The 23,403-nt window shown below is 34.5% G+C and overlaps 1 protein-coding gene across 1 annotated transcript in view; it reads right to left on the reverse strand.

Moving 5' to 3' along the window:
• Positions 1-23,403, reverse strand: part of LOC106876148 (acylphosphatase-1) — a 73,016-nt gene that overhangs the window by 34,498 nt on the left and 15,115 nt on the right. Inside the window, exon 2 of the mRNA XM_089360024.1 lies at positions 11,494-11,510. Coding sequence (XP_089216150.1) covers positions 11,494-11,510 — 17 coding nt within the window. The remainder of the gene's footprint in view (positions 1-11,493; positions 11,511-23,403) is intronic.

The raw sequence follows: 23,403 nt of genomic DNA on the forward strand, positions 1-23,403 counted from the left end.
GTGGTACTCCGTCGGTTACGACGTCGAGGGTTCCAGTTGATCCGATCAACGGAACAGCCTGCTCGTGAAATTAACGTGCAAGTGGCTGAGCACTCCACAGATACGTGTATCCTTAACGTAGTTCTCGGGGATATTCAGCGTGACACAGTGTGACAAGGCCGACCCTTTGAATTACAGGTACAACAGAAACAGGAAGAAAGAGTGAGAGAAAGTTGTGGTGAAAGAGTACAGCAGGGTTCGCCACCATCCCCTGCCGGAGCCTCGTGGAGCTTTAGGTGTTTTCGCTCAATAAACACTCACAACGCCCGGTCTGGGAATCGAAACCGCGATCCTATGACAGTGAGTCCGCTGCCCTAACCACTGGGCCATTGCGCCTCCATATATATATATATATATGTGTGTGTGTGTGTGTGTGTGTGTGTGTGTGTGTGTGTGTGTGTGTGCATTCCTTTTGCCTTCCAAAACCGAGTTGCCGATTTTGACGTATGGGGTATCAAAAGATTCAGTACTCTTTCCGCTACCAACACACACACACACACACACACACACACACACACACACACACACACACACACACACACACACACATATATATATATATATATATATACATACATGCATACATACATACATTCATATACACATACGTACATATATAGATACATGTATCTATATACATATACGCAGCTGGATCGTAAAGTTACATGTCTGAATACATGTTATTTGGAAATGGTTCTTTTTTAGTATATGAAGTTTTAACTCAGGGGGACTAATCCGAGCTGTGGGTGTTAGGTTTGCATCAGTTAGATGTGGTTTAGATTGTAGTATGTGAATGTGTGTTTAGCTGTATGCAGGCACCTGGGTAATTGTTCTGTAAATCTGTTTATAATGAACTCCTTTGTCAACAATATTGAGAGTGACTCTTCAGAACATAGCTGGCATTTCCGGGATAATGCGTTATAGGGATTCGCAAGTCGAATTATGGACCAGGTCAGGTCGTAGTTTGCCTTCCCCTCTTTGAGCCTCCAGATAAAATTAGCCATTGATGTTACATGCCGTTTAAGGATTTTTTGAAAACTGGCACTGTGGTTGCGATATCGATTTTTGAAAATATCGGCCGATGCACCGATATATTCGTAGGGGTCACCTCTAGTATTTACTGAGCGCTTATACACCACATTCCTGGCCATACATTGATTGTCTAGGAACATTTGGATTTGTCTCTGCGTGAGCATAATTGGTTGGGTTTTTTGTTTGCAGCGAGCACTTGATGATTTGGTTCTGTTCAGTATATTCGTGGTCGTGGTTATCCTATTATTATTACTATTTCCAGGTGTGTTAGTGTTGTTGTTTCAATTGGTTGGTTATTGTAGATATTGCAGTTGTTTTTTCTCGGTTGGTTGGTTGGTTGGTTGGTATTCGAATAACATGTATTTAGACATGTAACTTTACAATCCAGCTGTGTATATGTATATAGATATATGTATTTGTATATGTATGTATGTATGTATATATGTATGTGCATGTGAATGTATATGTGTATATGTATATGTGTGTGTGTGTGTGCGTGTATGCTATTGTGTGTCTAAGTCTATGTATGTATTTATATGCATCTATATGTATGTGTATGTGTATGCATATATGTGTATATGCGGATGTGTACTTACGTATATATGTGTGTGTGTGTATGTATATGTATGTATGTATATATATATACATATATATATATATATATATATATATATATATATATATATATATATATATATATATATATATATATATATATATATATATATATATATATATATATATATATATATATATATATATATCTGTGTCCCACTGTCTGTCCGTCTTTATGTATATGGACGAACATGAAACTACTTGTCTAAGCATTAATCTTCCTTTCTTCTACTTTTTTTCTTCTAAGTAGTTATAACAACGAAAGCTGATTAGGTCATTTTATCTAAACAGGAACGCAAGATTTCCACGTTCATATTTGAATTTTTTTCTGCGTTTCTGTAATATTATTTGGTTTTGTTCATTCCCTAACTTGATAGGCATATGACAAGCCAAATGACACTAAAAATCTCTGGTGAGACTTCTTTATCAAAGTACCTGAAAAGATCCCGATTGATGGGTCGAAAAATATGTTGTACCTAATAAAAGTCTAATATGAAATCCATCTCCTACTTTTAATTAATACTATTACCCTAAATGCCACTGCGGAATTCCTGAATTAGATCCAACAGAAGTGTACCACAACTGAAGATGAGAACCGGTAACCTAAGCTGTGCCGGTGCTCTACTCAACATTTAAAGACACTAATCGACTTATACTTATTTGTCCAAATTATTAATTATATATAATTGTGTGTGTATGTGTGTGTGTGTGTTTGTGTGTGTGTGTGTGTTTGTGTGTGTGTGTGTTTGTGTGTGTGTTTGTGTGTGTGTGTGTGTGTGTGTGTGTGTGTGTGTGTGTGTGTGTGTGTGTGTACTCTTAAATACGCCAACATCTGTAGCTGAATATATATGGTCTCTAAAACATCCAAAAAGCATTTACTGAATATGTATGATGACTAAAATCATCCAACATCATTCACTGACAATGTATGGTCTCTAAAATACCCCAGCGTAATATCACAATATTCTCTAAATTCTAAATGTTTTTTTAATTCCTTCACCATTATTACCTGAATATATATGATATTTAAAATACCCCTACATAATTACTTGAATATACGTATTGTATATGAACTCTAAAATTCCAGAAAATCATTAGTTGAATATATATTGAATCTAAAATGCATCAACATTATTAGCACTATCTCTAAAGTTTTCGAAAATTTTAAGCTAAATATATATGGTTTTTAGAATCTCTAACATCGTTAACAGAATAAATATGGTCTCTCACCCCAACATTTTTAGCAAAATGTATAAAGTCTGAAATACCCACGATGTAACTTTACAATCCAGCTGTGTATATGTATATAGATATATGTATATGTATGTATATATGTAAGCGTATGTGAATGTATGTGTGTGTGTGCGTGTGTGTGTGTATGTGAGTGTGTGTGTGTCTGGGTCTATGTATGTATCTATATAGCTAATTATAAATAGTGCCTAAAATCTCCATCATCATTAGTTGAATATATATTTTCTGTTAAATCTCCCCAACATAATTAACTGAATAAATTTGGTATCTAATATAAGACAGCACCACTACGAGAACGTATATTCTTCAGATTCCCCTGAATTATATGATCTCTAAAATCACACATGGTTAGATGTAATGCACCACCTTTATCGCCTGAATAGATGTTCTCTAAACTACCAGAAAATATTTAGCTGAATATATATATATATATATATATATATATGATCTCTAATTTGCCCCAACATCAGTAGCTAAACATATATTGTCTATAAAATTATCCAATGCATTTAGCTGAATATGTATGGTCTCTAAAACCCCCCAATAAATTAGCTAAATATATATGTCTAAAACTACTACTACATAATTACTTAATTACATGGTTTCTAAAATCCCTCAGTATCATTACCTGAATATATATGGTATCTAGAATACCCCGAACATCATTAACCGTATGCATATGTTCCTCAAACCATATAAAGGCATTATTTGAATATATATGGTCACAGAAACACTCCAATATGATTAGCTAAATATATATGACGTCTAAAATATCTAAACATTATTTCCTGAATATGTATAATCACTAACTTAATGTGTGTGTGTATGTGTGTGTGCGTGTGCGCGCGTGCGTGTGAATGCGTGTGTGCACGCGTGTGATGAATATATATATGATTTCTAAAAGCCACCAATATCATTATCTGAATATATTATGGCCTCGCAAACTTCCAAATTTAATAGCATAATATATTATGGTCTCTAAAATTTCTGAATGTCATTAGCTGAGTATATATGGTGTCTAAAATACCATAACATCCTCAGCTGAATAAAGATAGGGAGTTAGGGAGTGTTTATATGCTAGATTCTCAAAGCTTTTATTAGTCACTGAGAGAGGGGAAGGGGAGACAGAATATTTCGAAAACTGGACGGATTATTTTTTGCAAGAAAGTAACTATTTTATCTAATTTTCCGATTATATAACAGGACATGCGGCGCATAGCTTGCATGGCTGAGACTGCACGCCACTGATACATACATACATAAATATATGATTTACCGCTAGCCGCTAAAGCTTTTTTTATTCTCTCTGTTTATTTCTCGTGTTCCTTTCTGTTGAAGAGCGTAGGCTCGAAACATAAAATCCTTTCTCACCTTCCCGGGCGTTAAACTAAAACACCTGTTTGTTGTTGATACATCTGTCTTCGTCTTTTGTTTTTCTGTAAATTCCAACTATATATATATATATATATATATATATATATATATATATATATATATATATATATACATTTTGGTGTATATATATATGTATATGTATACACCAAAATACGGTGCTGAATAGATATTACCTCGAAAATAACCCAACATCAATAGCTGTATACATATGCTGTCTCAAACACCCTAGCATCATCTTAATATGTATGGTCTTTAAAATTCAACAACATCATTATCCGAAAATACGGTTTCTAAATTCTCCCTTGGGCGACTCTGGGCAGATATAATGCTTTTACATCTTTTTAGCATAAGAAAGAATTTTTCTCTTCGGTAACTGCCTTTTATCAGTTGAAATATGTCACAAACATATTTTAACAAATCTAAAGTTTACTTGTGCCGAAACACTGCCTGGTGTTGATATTACGGTAATATGTGTGTGTGTGTGTGTGTGTGTGTGTGTGTGTGTGTGTGTGTCTATGTATGTATATATCATTAGCATACATATGGCGATTAAATATCACTATGACTTCTAAATATTAATTGCTGAATAGATGTGGTATCTAAAATACCAGAAAATTATTAGCTAAATATATATGACCCCTACAATCTTCAAATATCATTGATTAAATGTGGAGTCGAAAACCCCTATATTATTTCATGAATATATACGTTTTCTAAATTACGTATTAAGTGAATAGCTAAATATATATGGTATCTAAAATAACTTAACATTATTAGCGGTGTACATATGGTATATAAAATACCCGAACATAATTTCTTTAACGTATATGGTGACTAAAATCCCCTTAAATCATTACCTCCGTATAGGTCTCTAAAACATCTCAATATCATCAGCTGAATACACAGATGCCTAAATTAAACAAACATTATTTCCTGAACATGTATATTCTCTAGCTCACATCCAGTAGGTTTAGCTGGTGGTATAGAATATCAAAAAGACACCAATACTATAAGCGTTCTATATATAATATCAAAAATACACCAACATTATTTTCTGAATATATATGGTGTCTTAATTAGGTCCAACATCATTATCTGAATATACCTGCCATCTAAAATATCTCTAATATAATCAGCTGAATATATATAGTGTCTAATATACCCTACCATTTCTTCTTGAATAAGTATGTTCTCTAACTCACACCGAGCATCATTAACCGAATATGCATGTAGTCCGAAAAACGACTGCATAATCAACTGAAAATATGTGGTCTCCAAAATATCTAAATATTTGCTGAATTTATATATTTGCTGAAAATGTATTATGTCTAAAATAATCTAACGTCAAATCTTAGATATGTATGGTGTCTAAAATCGTCCAACAACATTATATACTGTATGTTCTTTAAATTACACCAGCAGTATTAGCCTAATATATATTGAACAACATCATTAGGAGAATACATATAGTGCCTGAAATATCCTAAAATCATTACCTAAATATATGTGGACATTAAATCGTCGGAAGTCACTACTTGAATATATGCACTCTCTAAAATAACCCATTATAACAGCTGAATATATATATATATATATATATATATATATATATATATATATATATATATATATATATATATATATATATATACGTGTGTGTGTGTGTGTGTGTGTGTGTGTGTGTGTGTGTGTGTGTGTGTGTGTGTGTGTGTGTGTGTGCACAGATACAATAGAATTTAAGTTCCATTAATCTAATATCATCGCCTCCTATACATATATATATATATATATATATATATATATATATATATATATATATATATATATATATATATATATGTATATATATATATATATGTATATATGTATATGTGTGTGTGTGTGTATGTGTGTGTGTGTGTGTATGTGTGTGTGTGTGTGTGTGTGTGTGTGTGTGTGCGTGTGTGGTCTTAACATAATGAACAGACTATATATCGTCTCTAGAATGCTATACTACCGTAGTTGAATGTATATGATCTTCAAGAAACCCACAAGATTCTTTCGTGAATACTTAAGTTCTTTAAATTAACCTCGATAGCATTAGTTCAATACATATGGTGTTTGAAATACCATAACTTCTCTAACTCAACATATAAAGTTTCTGAAATCCCTCGTCCCCAACATCAGTCGCTAAATATTTATGGTGTCTGAAATATTCCAGCATCTTTACCTGGATATACCCGAACATCATAAGCAGAATATATGTGGTGTCTCAAAACCCAACTTCATTACCTGAATATACAGGGATTTTAATATCTCCAGACAACTTAACTTAATATATGCCCCCTTACTTACAACCAACGTCATTAGCTCAATATATATGGTGTCTAAAATATCCCGATATCATTTGCTGAAATTAAATCGGCTCTAAAATTCAGCTTAACTGAAATTATATGGTGTATAAAATATTTTAAGGTCAGATCATGAATATATATAGTCTTCAAAATCGCCCATTAACATTACCTGATATCTATTATCTAAACTACTCCACCAACATTTGTTAAATATCTATGGTATCTAAATTACTTTGGCATCATTAGCTGAATACATATGGTCACTAAAATTCACCTACTTCATTAGTTGAATACATGTACTCTAAATTACCCCGACATCATAGCCTGAAAATATATGGTCTCTAACATTATTTTCTGAATGTGTATGTTCTCTAGCCTACTCATTATAGCACTAACTGAATATATAAAATATTGTGTCTAAGATAACGAACGTAATTAGTTAGATATATGTAGATGCTGCAATATACAACAACCATTAGCTAAACTTGAATTGGCTCTAAATAACCTAAGGTGTAAATAGAAAACATATGGTGACTGAAATAACTTTAACGCCAGATACTAAACTTATCAATATCTATTTTAGGGTCTTTGAATTATTCCATCATTACCACCACTATCAAAAAATTATCTGAATACGTATATGGTGTCTACAAGATACCACCATCATTCTTAGTATTATAATCTGAATATAACCAACATCATTAGCTGAATATTACCAGCATCATTGACTGAATATAATTCAATTCTAATATCCCTCAACACCAATACCTGAATATATTGTCTCTAAAATTATTTTAACATTATCTCTTCAATATGTATGTTCGCTAACTTAGCCCAAACAATACTTACTAAATACATAGTACCGGAATCTAAAGCTCCGTAAATCATAAACTGAATACGTATCGTCTTATAATACCCCAACATCATTAGCTGTATATATCTGGTGTCTAAAACACCATAACATAATTTCCTGTATATATATATATATATGTCTAAAATCCTCTAACAAAATTAGCAAATATAAATTCTCCAAATTACTCCAACGACATTAGCCGAATTTGGTGCGCAACCCCCACTCATGTCCTTAGCAGAAACATATTGTTTCTAAAATTCCTCAACATTGTTACCAGTATATACGTTCTCAAACTTGCCCCAATATTCTTGCCATAATACATATGGTGTTAAAAAAAAAAACCTTCAAAATTACCTGAATAATACATAGACATCAAAAGCCCGCATCATCAGTAGCTGAACTGACAGGACACCTAAAATAAATCAACATTATTATCTGAATATATGTGGCCTCTAAAATAACGAATATCACTAACTAAATATATATGGTCTGTAAAATCCGCAACATCAATGCCTGAATATATTGTGTCTGAAATCCCGCAACATCTAAATATATATTGTCTGTAAAATCCCTCAATATCATACATATGGTTTCTAAAATGCCCCAACAACATTACTATATTCAATGTGTGACTACGTGTGTATCGTTGGCGATTTTCTTTCTCTGTCTTCCCTTCTTTGGACTTTTTCTATATTTCTGATGAAGAGCTCCGCTCGAAACGTGAAGTCCTCTTACTTTTCTTTCTTTTCCTGAGCGTCCGATAACACTGTACTTATTCCACGTCATCGCGTTGTTGTTTTTTCTTGCTTGTTCATGTTTGGATTGACTATATATATATATATATATATATACAGGGTGTTAAAAAAATCTCACCGCAGTGAATTTTTTTCATCCTGCGCATCACCATGCCGCTACTTCAAGAGTTTTTCGGTGAACGGATTATTTCGAAGGGACGTTGGCCACCAATATTACCTGATTTAACACTACCAGATTTTTTTCTGGGGAGCACGTAACGGATCAGTGTACAAGAATCGCCCGAAAACCATTAAACACTTACTGCAGAGAGACTTTTTGAACACCCTATATATATATATATATATATATATATATATATATATATATATATATAGAGAGAGAGAGAGAGAGAGAGGAGAGAGAGAGAGAGAGAGAGAGAGAGAAAGAAAGAAAGAAAGAAAGAGAGACAGACAGACAAATAGACTGAAAGAAAGACAGACAGACAGATATTCATATATGTGTGTCTGCAATGAGTTCCTGAAATACTCAATAAACTATTAAACAGTTTCACGTAACCGATCATCAGACAGTCGTAAGTATTTAAAACAATACTTTGGTTCAAAAGAATTTATAAATATCTATAAGTGGTGTAGTAATTGATATTTACCAATTCATCGAATAAACAATTAAAATTGATTAGAGAGGGCATTATTATTATTCAACATAACGAGAATTTGTTACATGAAAAACAATAAGCTGTGTCGGAAAAAGCATAAACATTTAAAGCGGGTAGAAAGTGAATTAAAACTTGGATAATATATATCGTTTATATTCATTGAAAACAAGTTTATGACTGATAAAGACCCTTTTAAAAGTTGGGAGTGATAGAAAATAGTGTAAGTGATAAGATTAAAAACAAAAATTAATACAATGGCGAATGGATACCAAAACATGAAGTACAGAATAAATGCAAAAATAAAATAAAAGAATAAATACAGAAGAGAGGATTTATAATCATCTGCATATAAAAATGCTAATCAATTTTTTTCGCAATGTGCCTTTCTTTTAGATCTAATCTTAAATCACATTAATTATTCTGAATTTTTTTTGACATTTTACTCTCCCCTCGGTCATTACTATGTTATCTTGTATGAAACATCTCCTATCGAATACCCAAGCTTTCCTCTAACGTGGAAGTATTTAGAAATAACTTCGAATATTATAATGGTGATCCGCTGACAAACAACTCTGACTTTAAAATAACTTCTGCACATGAACATACAAAACATTAATGAATCACATAACTCTTTAACTCAACCATTTAAACGCAGGGTTATAGTAAATATACGTGAAAATTATACTATAATTACAGATAAGGCTAACAACAGTAGTGACAATATAACGAGCGGTGGTTATGACAATGAAAACAATGAAACCCTGCATATGCCTTGAGACATAACTGATAAAGCTACAAATAGTGGGAATAACTTAATATAACCTTTCTAGTATAGACATAAGATCTGAATTTTTTGGGGAGAGGACTAATCGATTACATCGACCCCGAAAGTAAGATAGGCAAAGTCAACAACGCCATGAAAATAATGAAACTAATTGACGAAAATAGCCAAACTAATAATCAATCTACAGTTGATTTTTGGTGATTAGAACTGTTGTGAATGTAGCTAAGTTTTTCATTAGATTTGTGGAAAGGAATGTGTATACTGCAGTTCAAACTTGAGTTGACGCCAAGAAAATAAGGAAACTAACAAACAACAATAACCAGTTTAATATTGAGAAGTAACAGCTAACCAAGGATAGTGGTAAAACTATAATACAATTATACTAAACAGTAGAAATAAAGATGAAACGAACTTTCGCTGCACACCTTGCAGCGCCATATTGAAGGAGATCTCACGGCAGCCATTGCCATCTCCAAAACTGGAGCGAGACCTCACCTGCATCCATTTGCCACGCGCGAGCTCACAACGAGGCTTGCGATGGCAAAACTATAAAAGGAAAGAAACCTTTAGGTTCGATCTCACTTTTCCCGCTGCGACTGCTAACAGAGCACACTTCACTAGCTTGCCCTCTAGGCTAGTCCGCTTGTCGCATCTCCTGAGGCGATGGCCCGCGTAATGGAGAACGATGAATTCATACCGCATGAGATGGCTGCAAAAGAGCAACATATCACACCTGTGTATATATTGTATATAAAAACTAATGGAGAACCTGCGTTTTGCTTAATACTTCTTTACTCGACTGCTGGAGCCTTAGCAACACGAAGAATAAGAAATTAATGGGAGAAAGGCGATATTCAACCGATATCCAGAACCTTGCCTCTCATTATAACCTAATACAGATTCTAAATCTAACTTAACCGGTAGGATACGAAATAACATAATCCATTCTGACATTTCGAAAATGGAATTCTCAAACCTCGAATCTTCAGGAAAACCGACAAAGGATAATCTCAAGGTATGCTTAGAAATTACTACTACCAGCAAAAAATAAAAAAAAAGAAATATTAAAATAATAAAATGGAACGTAAAGTCGTTAACGTGTCTTAAGCCAAAAAATGTTAGGACGAATATATCTAAAATTATCTTTAATTTTTCAAGTAGAAACTTGCCTCCAAACCACAAATATCAACAAACGACCTACATCTTTTATTAAAGATTATTTACAACAAAAAATCAAAATATTGTTGTATTGGATGGTCATGTTGCCAGTTTAGCCAATATTTGTGCTTCAAAGTTGTCTTGATTTATTCTTTTACTTATTTATGCTTATGATTGTTTTCTCTCTCTCTCTCTCTCTCTCTCTCCGTCACAAACAAACAGACGACAGGCTTCTGCAGTTTCCACCATATTTCATTCATAATGTAATGATCAACAGGAGGTTATAGTGGCTACACTTGCCCAAGTGGCGCGCAACGAGATGAAACCAAGAAACACATTGCTGCGTAACGAAATGAAACCAAGAAACACATTGCTGCGTAACGAATAAAACAAAAGCCTTGCCCGCGCCTAGACCGACAGTTTTAAAATAGATTTGACAATACTCTATTGCTTCCAATATTTGCCATTATCTTACGCTGTTCGTTGAGGATTAACTAAAAAGTTATAAATACAAAGTATGTTAAATGATATTAAACACTTGTCGAAGTATTGATGTGTGTAGCGCAATTTGTGATAAAGTTAAAAAAGAAATATAAAAAGAGAGAATTAGAACTGATCTTACCTTACGAAATAGTACACCTGTAAAATAAAGATAATTTTTATGAATAAGAATGAAAAAATTACAGCATTATATATAAAGAGGGAATAAATAAACAACGATGTTACAGGTCATGAAGATACATAGGTAAAAAACTACAAAATTTGTTCAAATTCCTGATTCCAAGAGAGTGTATCGCATATGTGTGTATGTGTTTAGAAGATTGGTTGTTGTGGCTGGTTAGAGAGTGACTATTGGTTTCACGCGCGAGCGCACACACACGTATGTATATATATATATATATATATATATATATATATATATATATATATATATATATATATATATATATATATATATATATATATATATATATATATATATATATATGTATATATATATATATATATATATATATATATATATATATATATATATATATATATATATATATATATATATATATATATGTATATATATATATATATATATATATATATATATATATATATATATATATATATATATATATATATATATATATATATATATATATATATATATATATATATATATATATATATATATGTATATATATATATATATATATATATATATATATATATATATATATATATATATATATATATACATATATATATACACACACACACACATATATATATATATAATAATTTTTTTCCGGAGGATGTAGCAACCGTTACCAATATAGCATAAGAACTTACCTTAGGAGATCATTAATTAGATTCCTTAAGGCGTAAGAGCATAATCACAGTAAAAGAGGTAAACCCTAGGAGAATAAAATTTGAAGGACCTAATGCGAAAGTCAAAAATATAATATATCAATGCAAAGTAAAGACTCAAACAGATACCATGACATACTTGGGGTGCACTTCAGGACAGGTATGCCGTAGAATTTCTAACCATTTCTCATGCTTTAGAGATAGGAAGAAAATGGCTAGCACTAGTCTTAGCAAATACATCTGGGGTCTTAAGGAAAGTAATAAACAGTATTCATTAGAATGGTCTATAATAGCTAGATCAATGCCATATGAGAGAGGAAGAAAGTATTGTTCGCTCTGTACGGTGGAACTGTACCACATACTCTTCTCTAAGGATAAATTGATTAATAAAGTAAAGAATAATGCTCTGAAATGTACGCATATCATAAGAGGTACATTTCGTTGGTATAAATGATCTCAAGATGTGATGAAGTACAGCATGATGTCTCATGTATGTGCAATTATGCATATATGGATGAGTGCATAAAAGAGAGAGTGTGTGTGTGTGTATATATATGTATGTATGTATATATGTATATATATATATATATATATATATATATATATATATATATGTATATATATCTGTGTATGTATATGTATGTATGTATATATATATGTGTATGCGTATATGTGTGTGTGCATGTGTATGTATATATGTATGTGTGTTGTATTTGTATGTATGTGTGTATATATGTATGGGTATATATATATGTGTGTATATGTATGTATATATATATATATATATATATATATATATATATATATATATATATATATGTATATATATATATGTATGTGTGTGTGCATGTGTATGTATGCATATGTATACGGGTAATATAGTATAGTAAAGAGAAATAAACAAAATAATTAATCTAGTGGAAATCCACAGGAGAGCAATAAAAATAGAAAATTAAGGAGTTATCTCCCCTATAATAACAAACACGAAAGCTAACGATGTCCTAAAGACCTAATAATAGTTATGTATGTGTTTTTTCGTGTTTTGTTCGAAAGGTAACCACTCCTGAAGAAGTGCCAAACGTCTAAATCCAATGGACCAGTCACTGGATAAGTTTGGCACAGAAATGTTAACATAGAGTGGTGAATAAATCGATATATCGAATTTGAGGTCTCTGTCTCTTTTGAATATGAAAATTTAAAAGTTTAAAAATCTTATGATATATATATATATATATATATATATATATATATATATATATATATATATATATATATATATATATATATATACTACATATCTATATGTACAATATTACGTTATTTATGACATTGTGGATGGGATAATGACCGAGTGTGATGCTTTCGAAATGGATCTGAGTTCACTCTACAGAGAGAATCCACTCCTTTAATCAAAGAATCTATTTATAGAACGAGTTAAATGTGTGTTTGCTGAGCATTTTTATTTATTTATAACTTATTCATAAACATTGTTTCACTACTTTTGTCACCAATGAATGTGGTGACATCCAAATAAAGAAAAGCACCGCCTGTTTCTCATTACATCTTTATGAGTTGTTAAAGGTTTCTCTCTCTCTCTCTCTCTCTCTCTCTATTTGGAAGTAGACAAAGTAAAAATTTCTGCTGATCCAGTAACAAACCAAATGAAACTAATCGGGATTTTCTTCAGATTGTTCTCCTAAGAGAATTCTGCGGCTTGAATAGTGGGCTATATTTGTATAGCATGTCTTAATGAGTGGTTATTAAACAAATGCACGTAAGTTTCTTGAGGCCTTATCTATCTATCTATCTATCTATCTATCTATCTATCTATCTATCTATCTGTCTATACATATGTGTCTATATATGTATATATATAAAATTAAACAATAGGGTAAAAAATTGGATATTAGTTAATATCAATTTAATACCAGGGAACCAGCACATTAAATGAATCAGGGAGATTCAGAAAAAGTATCTGCGATCTCAAAGGATTCTCCTTTATATATATTTTTATATATACATATGTATGTATGTATATATATATATATATATACATATGTATGTATGTATATATATATATATATATATATATATATATATATATATATATATATATATATATATATATAGTTAGTATTTAATAGAGGGTATGGTAGTTTATCGGTACAGCACGTTCATTGACTTGGTGTTCGTTGGGTATGTAATTAATGAGTGAACGGAAGATGGAAGATACGAGAATCGTTACTGATCACTACAATCGTTTCGAACCATCTAGCATCGACCCCTCGTGGGTGAGTTACTGTACAACTGGTCTAGATGTATCCCTCGGTGCTGAATTGTGTCCTCGGATGATTTCAAGGGGTATCTTGTTAAAATAAACTCTTTCGCACAACTTATTTTCGGATATTTTCAGGAATGACTAATTAAGGGATACAGCTCCATTTTTTATAGAAGATCCATAGCAAAGAGGAGATACAAAAAGAAACAAATACACAATACATCGAAACAATTATTACATATAACCGTTAGTAAATATAGATGAATCCCTTATTTTTCCATTTTCCAAAGACCAAGAAGAAAACATCCAGAAATAAGTTGTGTGAAACAGTGTATTTTAACAAGATAACTCTTGAAATAACCGGAGGAGATACATCTGCACCGAGAGATACACTAAACCGGTTGTACAGTATCCCATCCGCGATGGATCGAAACGATTGTAGTGATCAATAAAGATTCTCGTATCTCCCATTAATTACTTATATATATATATATATATATATATATATATATATACGCACATATATACATATATACGTACATACATACATGCATACATACATATATACATATGCATGTATACACTCATACGTATATATGTAAGTATGGATGGATGAATATATGTATGCATGGATAGATGGATGTGTATGTATGTGTGTGCATGTATATATATATATATATATATATATATATATATATATATATATATATATATATATATATACATGTATGTATTTAAGTTCATAAGAAACGGCGGTGTCCCAGCATGACCAGAGCTTTAAAGCTGAAAAAATTTTAAGGAATTTAAAGAAAAAATATATTCGAGTGTTGTAACGTACATATGTATACAAATATTAGTCAATCATTGGTATGTAGCAAAGAAGGCCATGTAATCAATGCAGCAACAAGACTATTTCTGTTGTTGATTTTTGGATTGCTGAAAGTTGATGTCTAATGAATGAAAGAACTTGATGTTATTGCTCTTATTTGTCTTGCAATGATACATATATCCCTGCAAGCTTTGACAGTAAAATGTCTTGGAGTTGTTAGAATGTGTTAGCATCAGCTCAACGCATATCCCTGATGCTTTTCGGAAGAATAACGAAAAATACTGGGGTTTTTGTAACTTTGAGATATTGCGGGAATTAGACCTAATTCCAGCCGTGAGTACCGTCTAGTTCGGGATATGCACAGCTTTCAATGCCAGAGCAATAATTTTCCCATGATTATGTGTGTGCATGTATGCGTATATAATAATAATAATAATAATAATAATAATAATAATAATAATAATAATAATAATAATAATAACAATAATAATAATAATAATAATAATAATAATGATAATAATAATAATGATGATACTACTACTACTACTACTAATAATAATAATAATAATAATAATAATACAAAGTGACAACAGAAGAATGAGACCTTGGTATTAGGTAAACAGAGAATTGTCCTAAACTATATGTTTTGGACAATCAGTAAGTTGTCATAATAGTACTCGGAGTTTCAAAAGCCGGAGCTAAGAGCTACGATGCTTTCTCATCGGTTATTAATAGACGCTATGAAAAACCGTTGAATAAAAGGGAAGTTACTCTAATAGGTAGAAAAATATAAAAGCACGAGGAGAGAGCTTGTCCGTTTTAGAGGACAGAGCAAAAGTGAGGGGCTTGTGATCAGTATAAATCACAAACTCTCGTCCCTCGAGCTGGTGTTGAAAATGCCGAATCGACAGATAGATTGTCAATAGCTCACGATCAAAAGTACTATACCTGCGTTCGGCAGGCTGTAATTTACAAGAAAAGAAAGCCAAGGGTTTTGTTTGATTGTCTACAGTGTGCTGCAAAACAGCACCGACCGCAGAATCGGAAGCATCCACAGATAAAGAAAGCGGAGCATCAGGAGCGGGATGTGCAAGAACAGGAACGGAGGATAACTCCTGTTTCACAGACTCAAAAGCAGATAACGCCTCATCAGTAAGAGTGAGTCCAGCATCCTTCTTAGAATGGCCTTGCAGTAGCCTCGTTAAAGGAAGTAGTTTGTATGCACACCGGTCAATGAATCTCCTGTAAAAATTTACCATGCCTAAAAAATGGCGCAACTGTCGCAGAGAGGTTGGAGGTGCGATGCGTTGAATTGCATCGACTTTAGCAGGAAGAGGTTTGATCCCATTAGAATCAACCAAATGTCCCAGAAAATTCAGGGATGACTGCCCGAAAAGACACTTGTCGGGATTAATCTTCACATTATAAGCGCGAAGACGTTGAAAAAGTTGCGACAAATGGTGGAGATGATTCTCTTCCGTATCACTAGCGATGAGTATATCATCGACATAAGCGAATACAAAATCAAGTCCACGAACGACCTCATCCATAAACCTCTGAAAAGTGCTAGTAGCATTACGCAAACCAAAACTCATAAATAGAAATTCAAAACAACCGAAAGGTGTAGTGATGGCTGTTTTAGGAATATCCTCTGGATTTACTGGTATCTGATGATAGGCCCGTACCAGATCAATCTTAGAGAAAATGGTGCATCCATGCAGGTTCACCGAGAAATCCTGCAAATTCCTGATGGGATAGCGATCAGCTATCGTCACAGCATTTAGTCTCCGATAGTCCCCCACCGGGCGAAAATCCGAACCCCCTTTACGGGCCAAATGTAGAGGAGATGCCCATGGGCTGGTGGAGGGGCGAATGAGGCCGAGTTGAAGCATGTGCTCAAACTCGGCCTTGGCCGTCTTAAGACGATCAGGCGCTAGGTGACGTGGTCGAGAAAAAACCGGAGGACCAGTCGTCGTGATATAATGGAGGGTGGAATGTGCAGGTTTAACCGGCTTGAAAGTAATATCCACCAACTCCGGAAAAGACGCTAAAAGAGAATGAAAAGCGTCCCCAGCAGTGGCAATAAAAAATGCTGGGCTAAGAGGAGAATTGGTAGAGCTCCTTGCCGGCGTGGAAAGGGATGTCGAGTCATCGACAAGCCTTCGACGTCGGACATCTACCAATAATTGAAAATGATTTTAAAAATCCGCACCCAAAATGGGATGTGGAATGTCAGCTATGACAAAAACCCATTGAAAGTCTCTGCGAAGACCAAAGTCTAAACGTAGAGAAAGCTGACCAAAAGTAGGAATCGGAGATGAATCAACTGCGTGCAAAACTATTTCAGAACGACGAGGTTTGTCGACTGTTAGACGAAGTGGCCAAATACTACAACAGGAACCAGTGTCAACCATGAAGAATTTCTTCGACACTTGGTCCTGGACGAATATTGCACGATTAAAAACAGGTTGGGTGGAGGAAAGAGACGTGCGCACTTTCTCCTCTACTCGTTTCCCGACGCCTTGAACGAACAAGGCTGAATACATTTTGTCGCCTTGTTCGAAAAATTTGCATGGTACCAACACAGACCTTGCTTCTTCCAGGTAGCTCCCCGATCTCGGGAAAATTTTCGTGACCGGGAAACGCTACGAGATTGGGAACCACCACGAGATCTCGAGAAACAGAGGTTATTTACGGTGCGAGTGAGCTCCTAAATTCTACGTAGCAAATCCTCATTGGTCACTGAAGAGGACTGCCTTGCAGGATCTACGGAAACAGTACGTGGTGTGTCCGTGGAGGACTCAGAGCAATTTGAAACAAATCGAGTCTCTCCGGCGAATGAAGGCAGGCTTGGCAACGCACACATATTGGTAAATGATTCCGTCAAAGGTAAAATAGGAAGAAAGAATAACGAAAAACGTGTAAAAATATGCAAAAGGCCAAAAAAAAAAAAAATTTCACCGCAAATGGAAAAGGAAACACACTATTTTTTTTCTGTACCTTTTTGTTTTCCTCTGTAATGTATGTGCACAATAAGAACAAAATGGAAAAGGAAAGAAGAAAAAGAAATATTCGCTAAAAAAAACAAAAAAAAAAACAATGTGGTTGCCTTCTGTATTTTTTTTTTTTGTATTGTTTTCCTTTTTTTTGTGTAGTGTGTTTAGTTGTGTGCTTGTACTACTGTCTGCGGGAAAAAATTTTTTTTTTTTCTTTTTTTTTTGAAAACCCATCTTGACGTGCTGAAAGAAAATCGAAAATAACAGTCAGAAAGAAAGAAAAAACGTCTGTGTTAGCTTGGCACAATGTGAGTTTGTATAGTCGGAAATTCTATAGAGTCAATATCTCACTGTGAAATTGTTCAAAAAGTCGTTAGTTATGATGATGGCGTCGGCGGCCGGAAACTCGTGTTGCTCATACCAATGATGATGCTGATTAGTCCAGATCGTCGTGGCTGCAGTCGTTCTTTAGTCGGGGTCACCACTTTAGGAGAGTGGGTTATATATCATTAGATATACACCTAACTTTCCTATGTTAAATTAGAAGTGAACTGAACGCAGAAACTCCAAACTGATCAACAACAACAAATATTTATTGTACGGTGGAAAATAAAACAGCTTCCAATAGTCCGGTTTTAGAGTAGCCTGAAACGTAGATGTACGGTTCTTCGAGCTGGTGTCGTTGTAGAGACAACTTGGTTCAACCACACTCAAACGGGAGAGCTTGCTTAGACGTCTTGCTTGGTCGTTGTCAGGCTTGGTAAAGAGACAGTCTAATAGCGGGAACGCTTCGATGTTGAAAACCACGCATGCGTGGTTAAGGATTCAGCAATGGCGCCTATGCCTTTTGGCGCCAATATGACGTCACTACAAATCTATATATATATGTATGTGTGCTTGTGTATGTATATATGTATATATGTATGTATGTGTGTGTGTATTGTTTCGAATTTGTGTGAATGCATTTAGTTGAATAAATATATATATTAGTTGAATAAAGTTAAAACAGTCTGGTTTTAACGTTTTATATATATATATTTAGAGAGAGAGAGAGAGAGAGAGAGAGAGAGGTGGGGCAGAGATGATGCGGTGTTCTAGCACGGTCGTAGTTCTACGACTGAAATCATTAAAATGATAAAAGAATATATATGACACGTCAACAAAAGTATGTCCTCCTCAATTTTGTTTCTCCAGAAAACGGACATTTTAAATGAAATTTTCTACAAATGCACTTCAGAGTGTGCAGATTACGATTGCATCGGAATTTATTACGAAAAACAAAATTGGTGGAATCGTACACTTAAAATACGGACATGCATCACATATGTCTACAAAATAAAACTTAAAATTTCGAAAAAACTTGTGATGTGTGTTCATCAATTTTTTCTTTTTTTTTTTTTTTTCATATTAAATTCCTATATAATCGTAATCTACACACTCTGAAAGGTATTTGTAGAAAATTTCATAAAAATGTATCCACATTTCTAAAAGTTATAGGGAAACAAAACCAACTCGTGTGAATTTTTCCGAAACTCCTCTCCTCACTCGCGGCATCTTTTTTTTTTTTTTTTTTGTTCTCAACAAATTCCGATATAATCGGAATTTACACCATCTGAAGCGTGCTTGTAGAAAATTTCATTAAACGTTCATTTTTCTGGAATTATGCGGAAACAAAGTCGGGGAAGACACACTTGTGTCGGCATCCCATATGTGTGTGTGTGTGTGTGTGTGTGTGTGTGTGTGTGTGTGTGTGTGTGTGTGTGTGTGTGTGTGTGTATTCTCTTATTTTGTTAGTGGTTTCAGTCGTAGCACTACGGTCATGCTGGAGAACTGCTTTATTGTTTGTTGGCACGTGCAAGTGGCTGAGCACTCCACACACACGTGTACCCTTAACGTAGTTCTCGAGGATATTCAGCGTGACACATAGTGTGACAATGCTGGCCCTTTGAAATACAGGCACAACAGAAACAGGAAGTAAGAGTGAGAGAAAGTTGTGGTGAAAGAGTACAGCAGGGTTCGCCACCATCCCCTGCTGGAGTCTCGTGGAGCTTTAGGTGTTTTCGCTAAATAAGCACTCACAACGCACGGTCTGGGAATCGAAACCGCGATCCCGTAACCGCGAGTCTGCTGCCCTAACCATTGGGCCATTGCGCCTCCACACTGCTTTACATATATATGTACATGCATATATATATATATATATATATATATATATATATATATATATATATATATATATATATATATATATATATATATTAATAGTAATGGTAAGACAACAAAAGAAAGAGAGAGATTCCGATATTATGTAAATAGAGGAATTTATCTGTAATATGTGACAATTATTCCGAGTTTCTGCCCCGACATCCGAAACTCGAATAATTGTTACATATTATAAATATTCTCGTGAGCCCGCAGTTTATATTGGCACTGGATATCTTGTCCTGGCTTGACTCTGGATCGTGTCAGTAGGAGAAGGTCTGTAAGGTGCTAAGCAAGCCTTATTGAACCTAAATTCTAGTTTGGACAATCACTGACGAGGCGACTTTCCTATGTTTTGTCGAGTAGAAGAGGCTCGTCTCGAGCATTGAAAGCGCGGACGCAAACCCGAGTAAATTCTCCCACCCCCAATCGCAGATACAGAAACTTCATGCACGTACTGGTTATTGACCTGGGCAGTAGTTAGTGATGGTCTTCATCGGTCACGAGTGGACCGCCATCGTGTGTGTGTGTGTATATATATATATATATATATATATATATATATATATATATATATACATTGTAAGGGACGACCGTGCGAACTCAAAAAGGAGAAATGGTGACGAATGGAAGAACAGAGGACTCCTTTTATTTAAACGTGTCACACGGTCGAACATACAATATATATATATCAATGGATGATATACATGATATGTTATGCGACGATAACATAGATGACCAGTAATGAAAGACCACAACCGTATTAGATGAATAACAGAGATATTTATTATGGCGTTAAAGATGTATGTCTGTGTGAGAGTGTGAATGCGACATATAATAACATAATCAAAGACAGGCCGTCATACAAAGAAAAGTGTGTATGTGAGTGATACATGTATGTGTATGTGAGTTATTACAGCAGATGGAAAGAGAGTCAATATATAACATGTGAACAATTATACCAGTTCTTGGGTACACAATAATATGAATCTGTATGTGAAAGTGAGGAGAGGCTGAGTGTGGCAGTGCTGATCACTAGTTGTGATGTCGTGGCATCGATGCCGGGCCGTGATTCTTGTTATACAGATGTTCGTCGCTGGCTGGGAATTTCTTGTCTGTTTAAGAACTCTTGTCTGTTTATTTACCGTGGTGAAGCTGAGTCACCTAACAGAATCAAAGAGAGAGATGTGCCGCGGAGGTTTGGTGTACATAGAAGATCGTGTAGACGCTGGTGGAGATTGTTGCTGGTTAGTAGTAATCGTAGAATCGTGTTGGTCATGATGATGATGCTGGATAGTAGTAGTAGACTCTTGTTGCTGATGTGGCGACGGCGGAGGTCATCGTGGCTGGACGAAGCTGCTGAAGTGGTCGCTGGCTGCTGCTGCTGTCGTGTGGTACACGGAACAGTTCTCAAAGAGAAACTGGACCGAGACAAATTTGGTTGCCGAGTTAAAGCTATTTATAACAAACTATGGGCTCCCGATGGCTTCAGAATTTTACTCTATCACGTGACCTTATTAGGGGCCGTGATTGGTCAGTTTGCGTTCTGGCGGGAAAGGTTCGAAGAAGTTGCCGATTCGAATAATAATCAGTCACGTGATGACAAGGAATGGGTTCTCTACTACGCTCGCATTTATTTATATTTAAATGAGAAGAATGGCGATAGCAGTTTTGTATCTAATGGGGGTAGGTAGTTTCACTACATATATATATATATATATATATATATATATACACATCATATATATATATATATATAGGTTATGAGTGGTAGTGTTGTCAATTAGACCTAGCGGTTTCAGGTAATGCTGACTAAGTGCTATGGATAGACCATGGTTAAGCTCCAGGTTCGGTGATTATGCGAGAAGCTAAATTAACGGATTAACGAAGTTAACTTTTCGATTAACGATGCCCACCTCTGCACATATATATATATGAGAGACCTTGAGAGACCTTGCTACATGCAATCAAGTCCTATGTATAGCACTCGTGGAAACTCATCTGAGCCCTGATATAGAGGATGCAGAAGTACACGTACCAAAATATACCATCTGCGAACAGACAGAAGGGAAAGGAGCCATAGTGGAGTTGTTCTATACATTCGTGAAGACCTCACACCCCAGGTCTCACTGTCATACTCAAATTCAGTATACGACACTCTGATTGTATACATAAGACAACACAATATAGTCATATGCAATACATATCGCTCACCGGATTCTCCAAACCACATAGGCAAGTTTGAAGATTGCCTCTCAAGAATTAAAGAAATCCTCATGAAACTGGAACATCATGCGAGCGTATTTCTTTTAGGTGGTTTCAGCTTAGACAATGTCAAATGGCCCGAAGGCCTCGTGCTCTCAGGAATGACTCATTGCAAACAAGCACAGCTGGAGTCCCTACTCAGCTTCACCAATGCCCTGATGTCATATGGGCTGCATATCTTTTGTATCTTTTCGGGAGGCCTTTCACATAGGGTAGACAGACTGTAGACAGTTTATTGGTTGCATCCTCTCTTTTCTTCATAATTGGAGTAGATATTATCTCTTTGGGGTAGTTGTTGCTTAATAGATTATTACTGTGCTTGATCATTTCTTCGTGATGGATATCACGATTGCTACTTAAGTAGATATTTAATGTATAATTTAATGTATAAGGCGGTGAGCTAGCAGAAACGTTAGAACGCTGGACGAAATGCTTTGCGGTATTTCGTCTGTCTTTACGTTCTGAGTTCAAATTCCGCCGAGGTCGACTTTGCCTTTCATCCTTTTGGGGTCGATAAATTAAGTACCAGTTGCGTACTGAGATCGATCTAATCGACTGGCTCCCTTCCCAAAAATTTCGGGCCTTGTGCCTAGAGTAGAA

Source organism: Octopus bimaculoides, chromosome 11 (genome assembly GCF_046866305.1).
Source record: "Octopus bimaculoides isolate indiv1 chromosome 11, ASM4686630v1, whole genome shotgun sequence".
NCBI classification, from domain to species: Eukaryota; Metazoa; Mollusca; class Cephalopoda; order Octopoda; family Octopodidae; genus Octopus; species Octopus bimaculoides.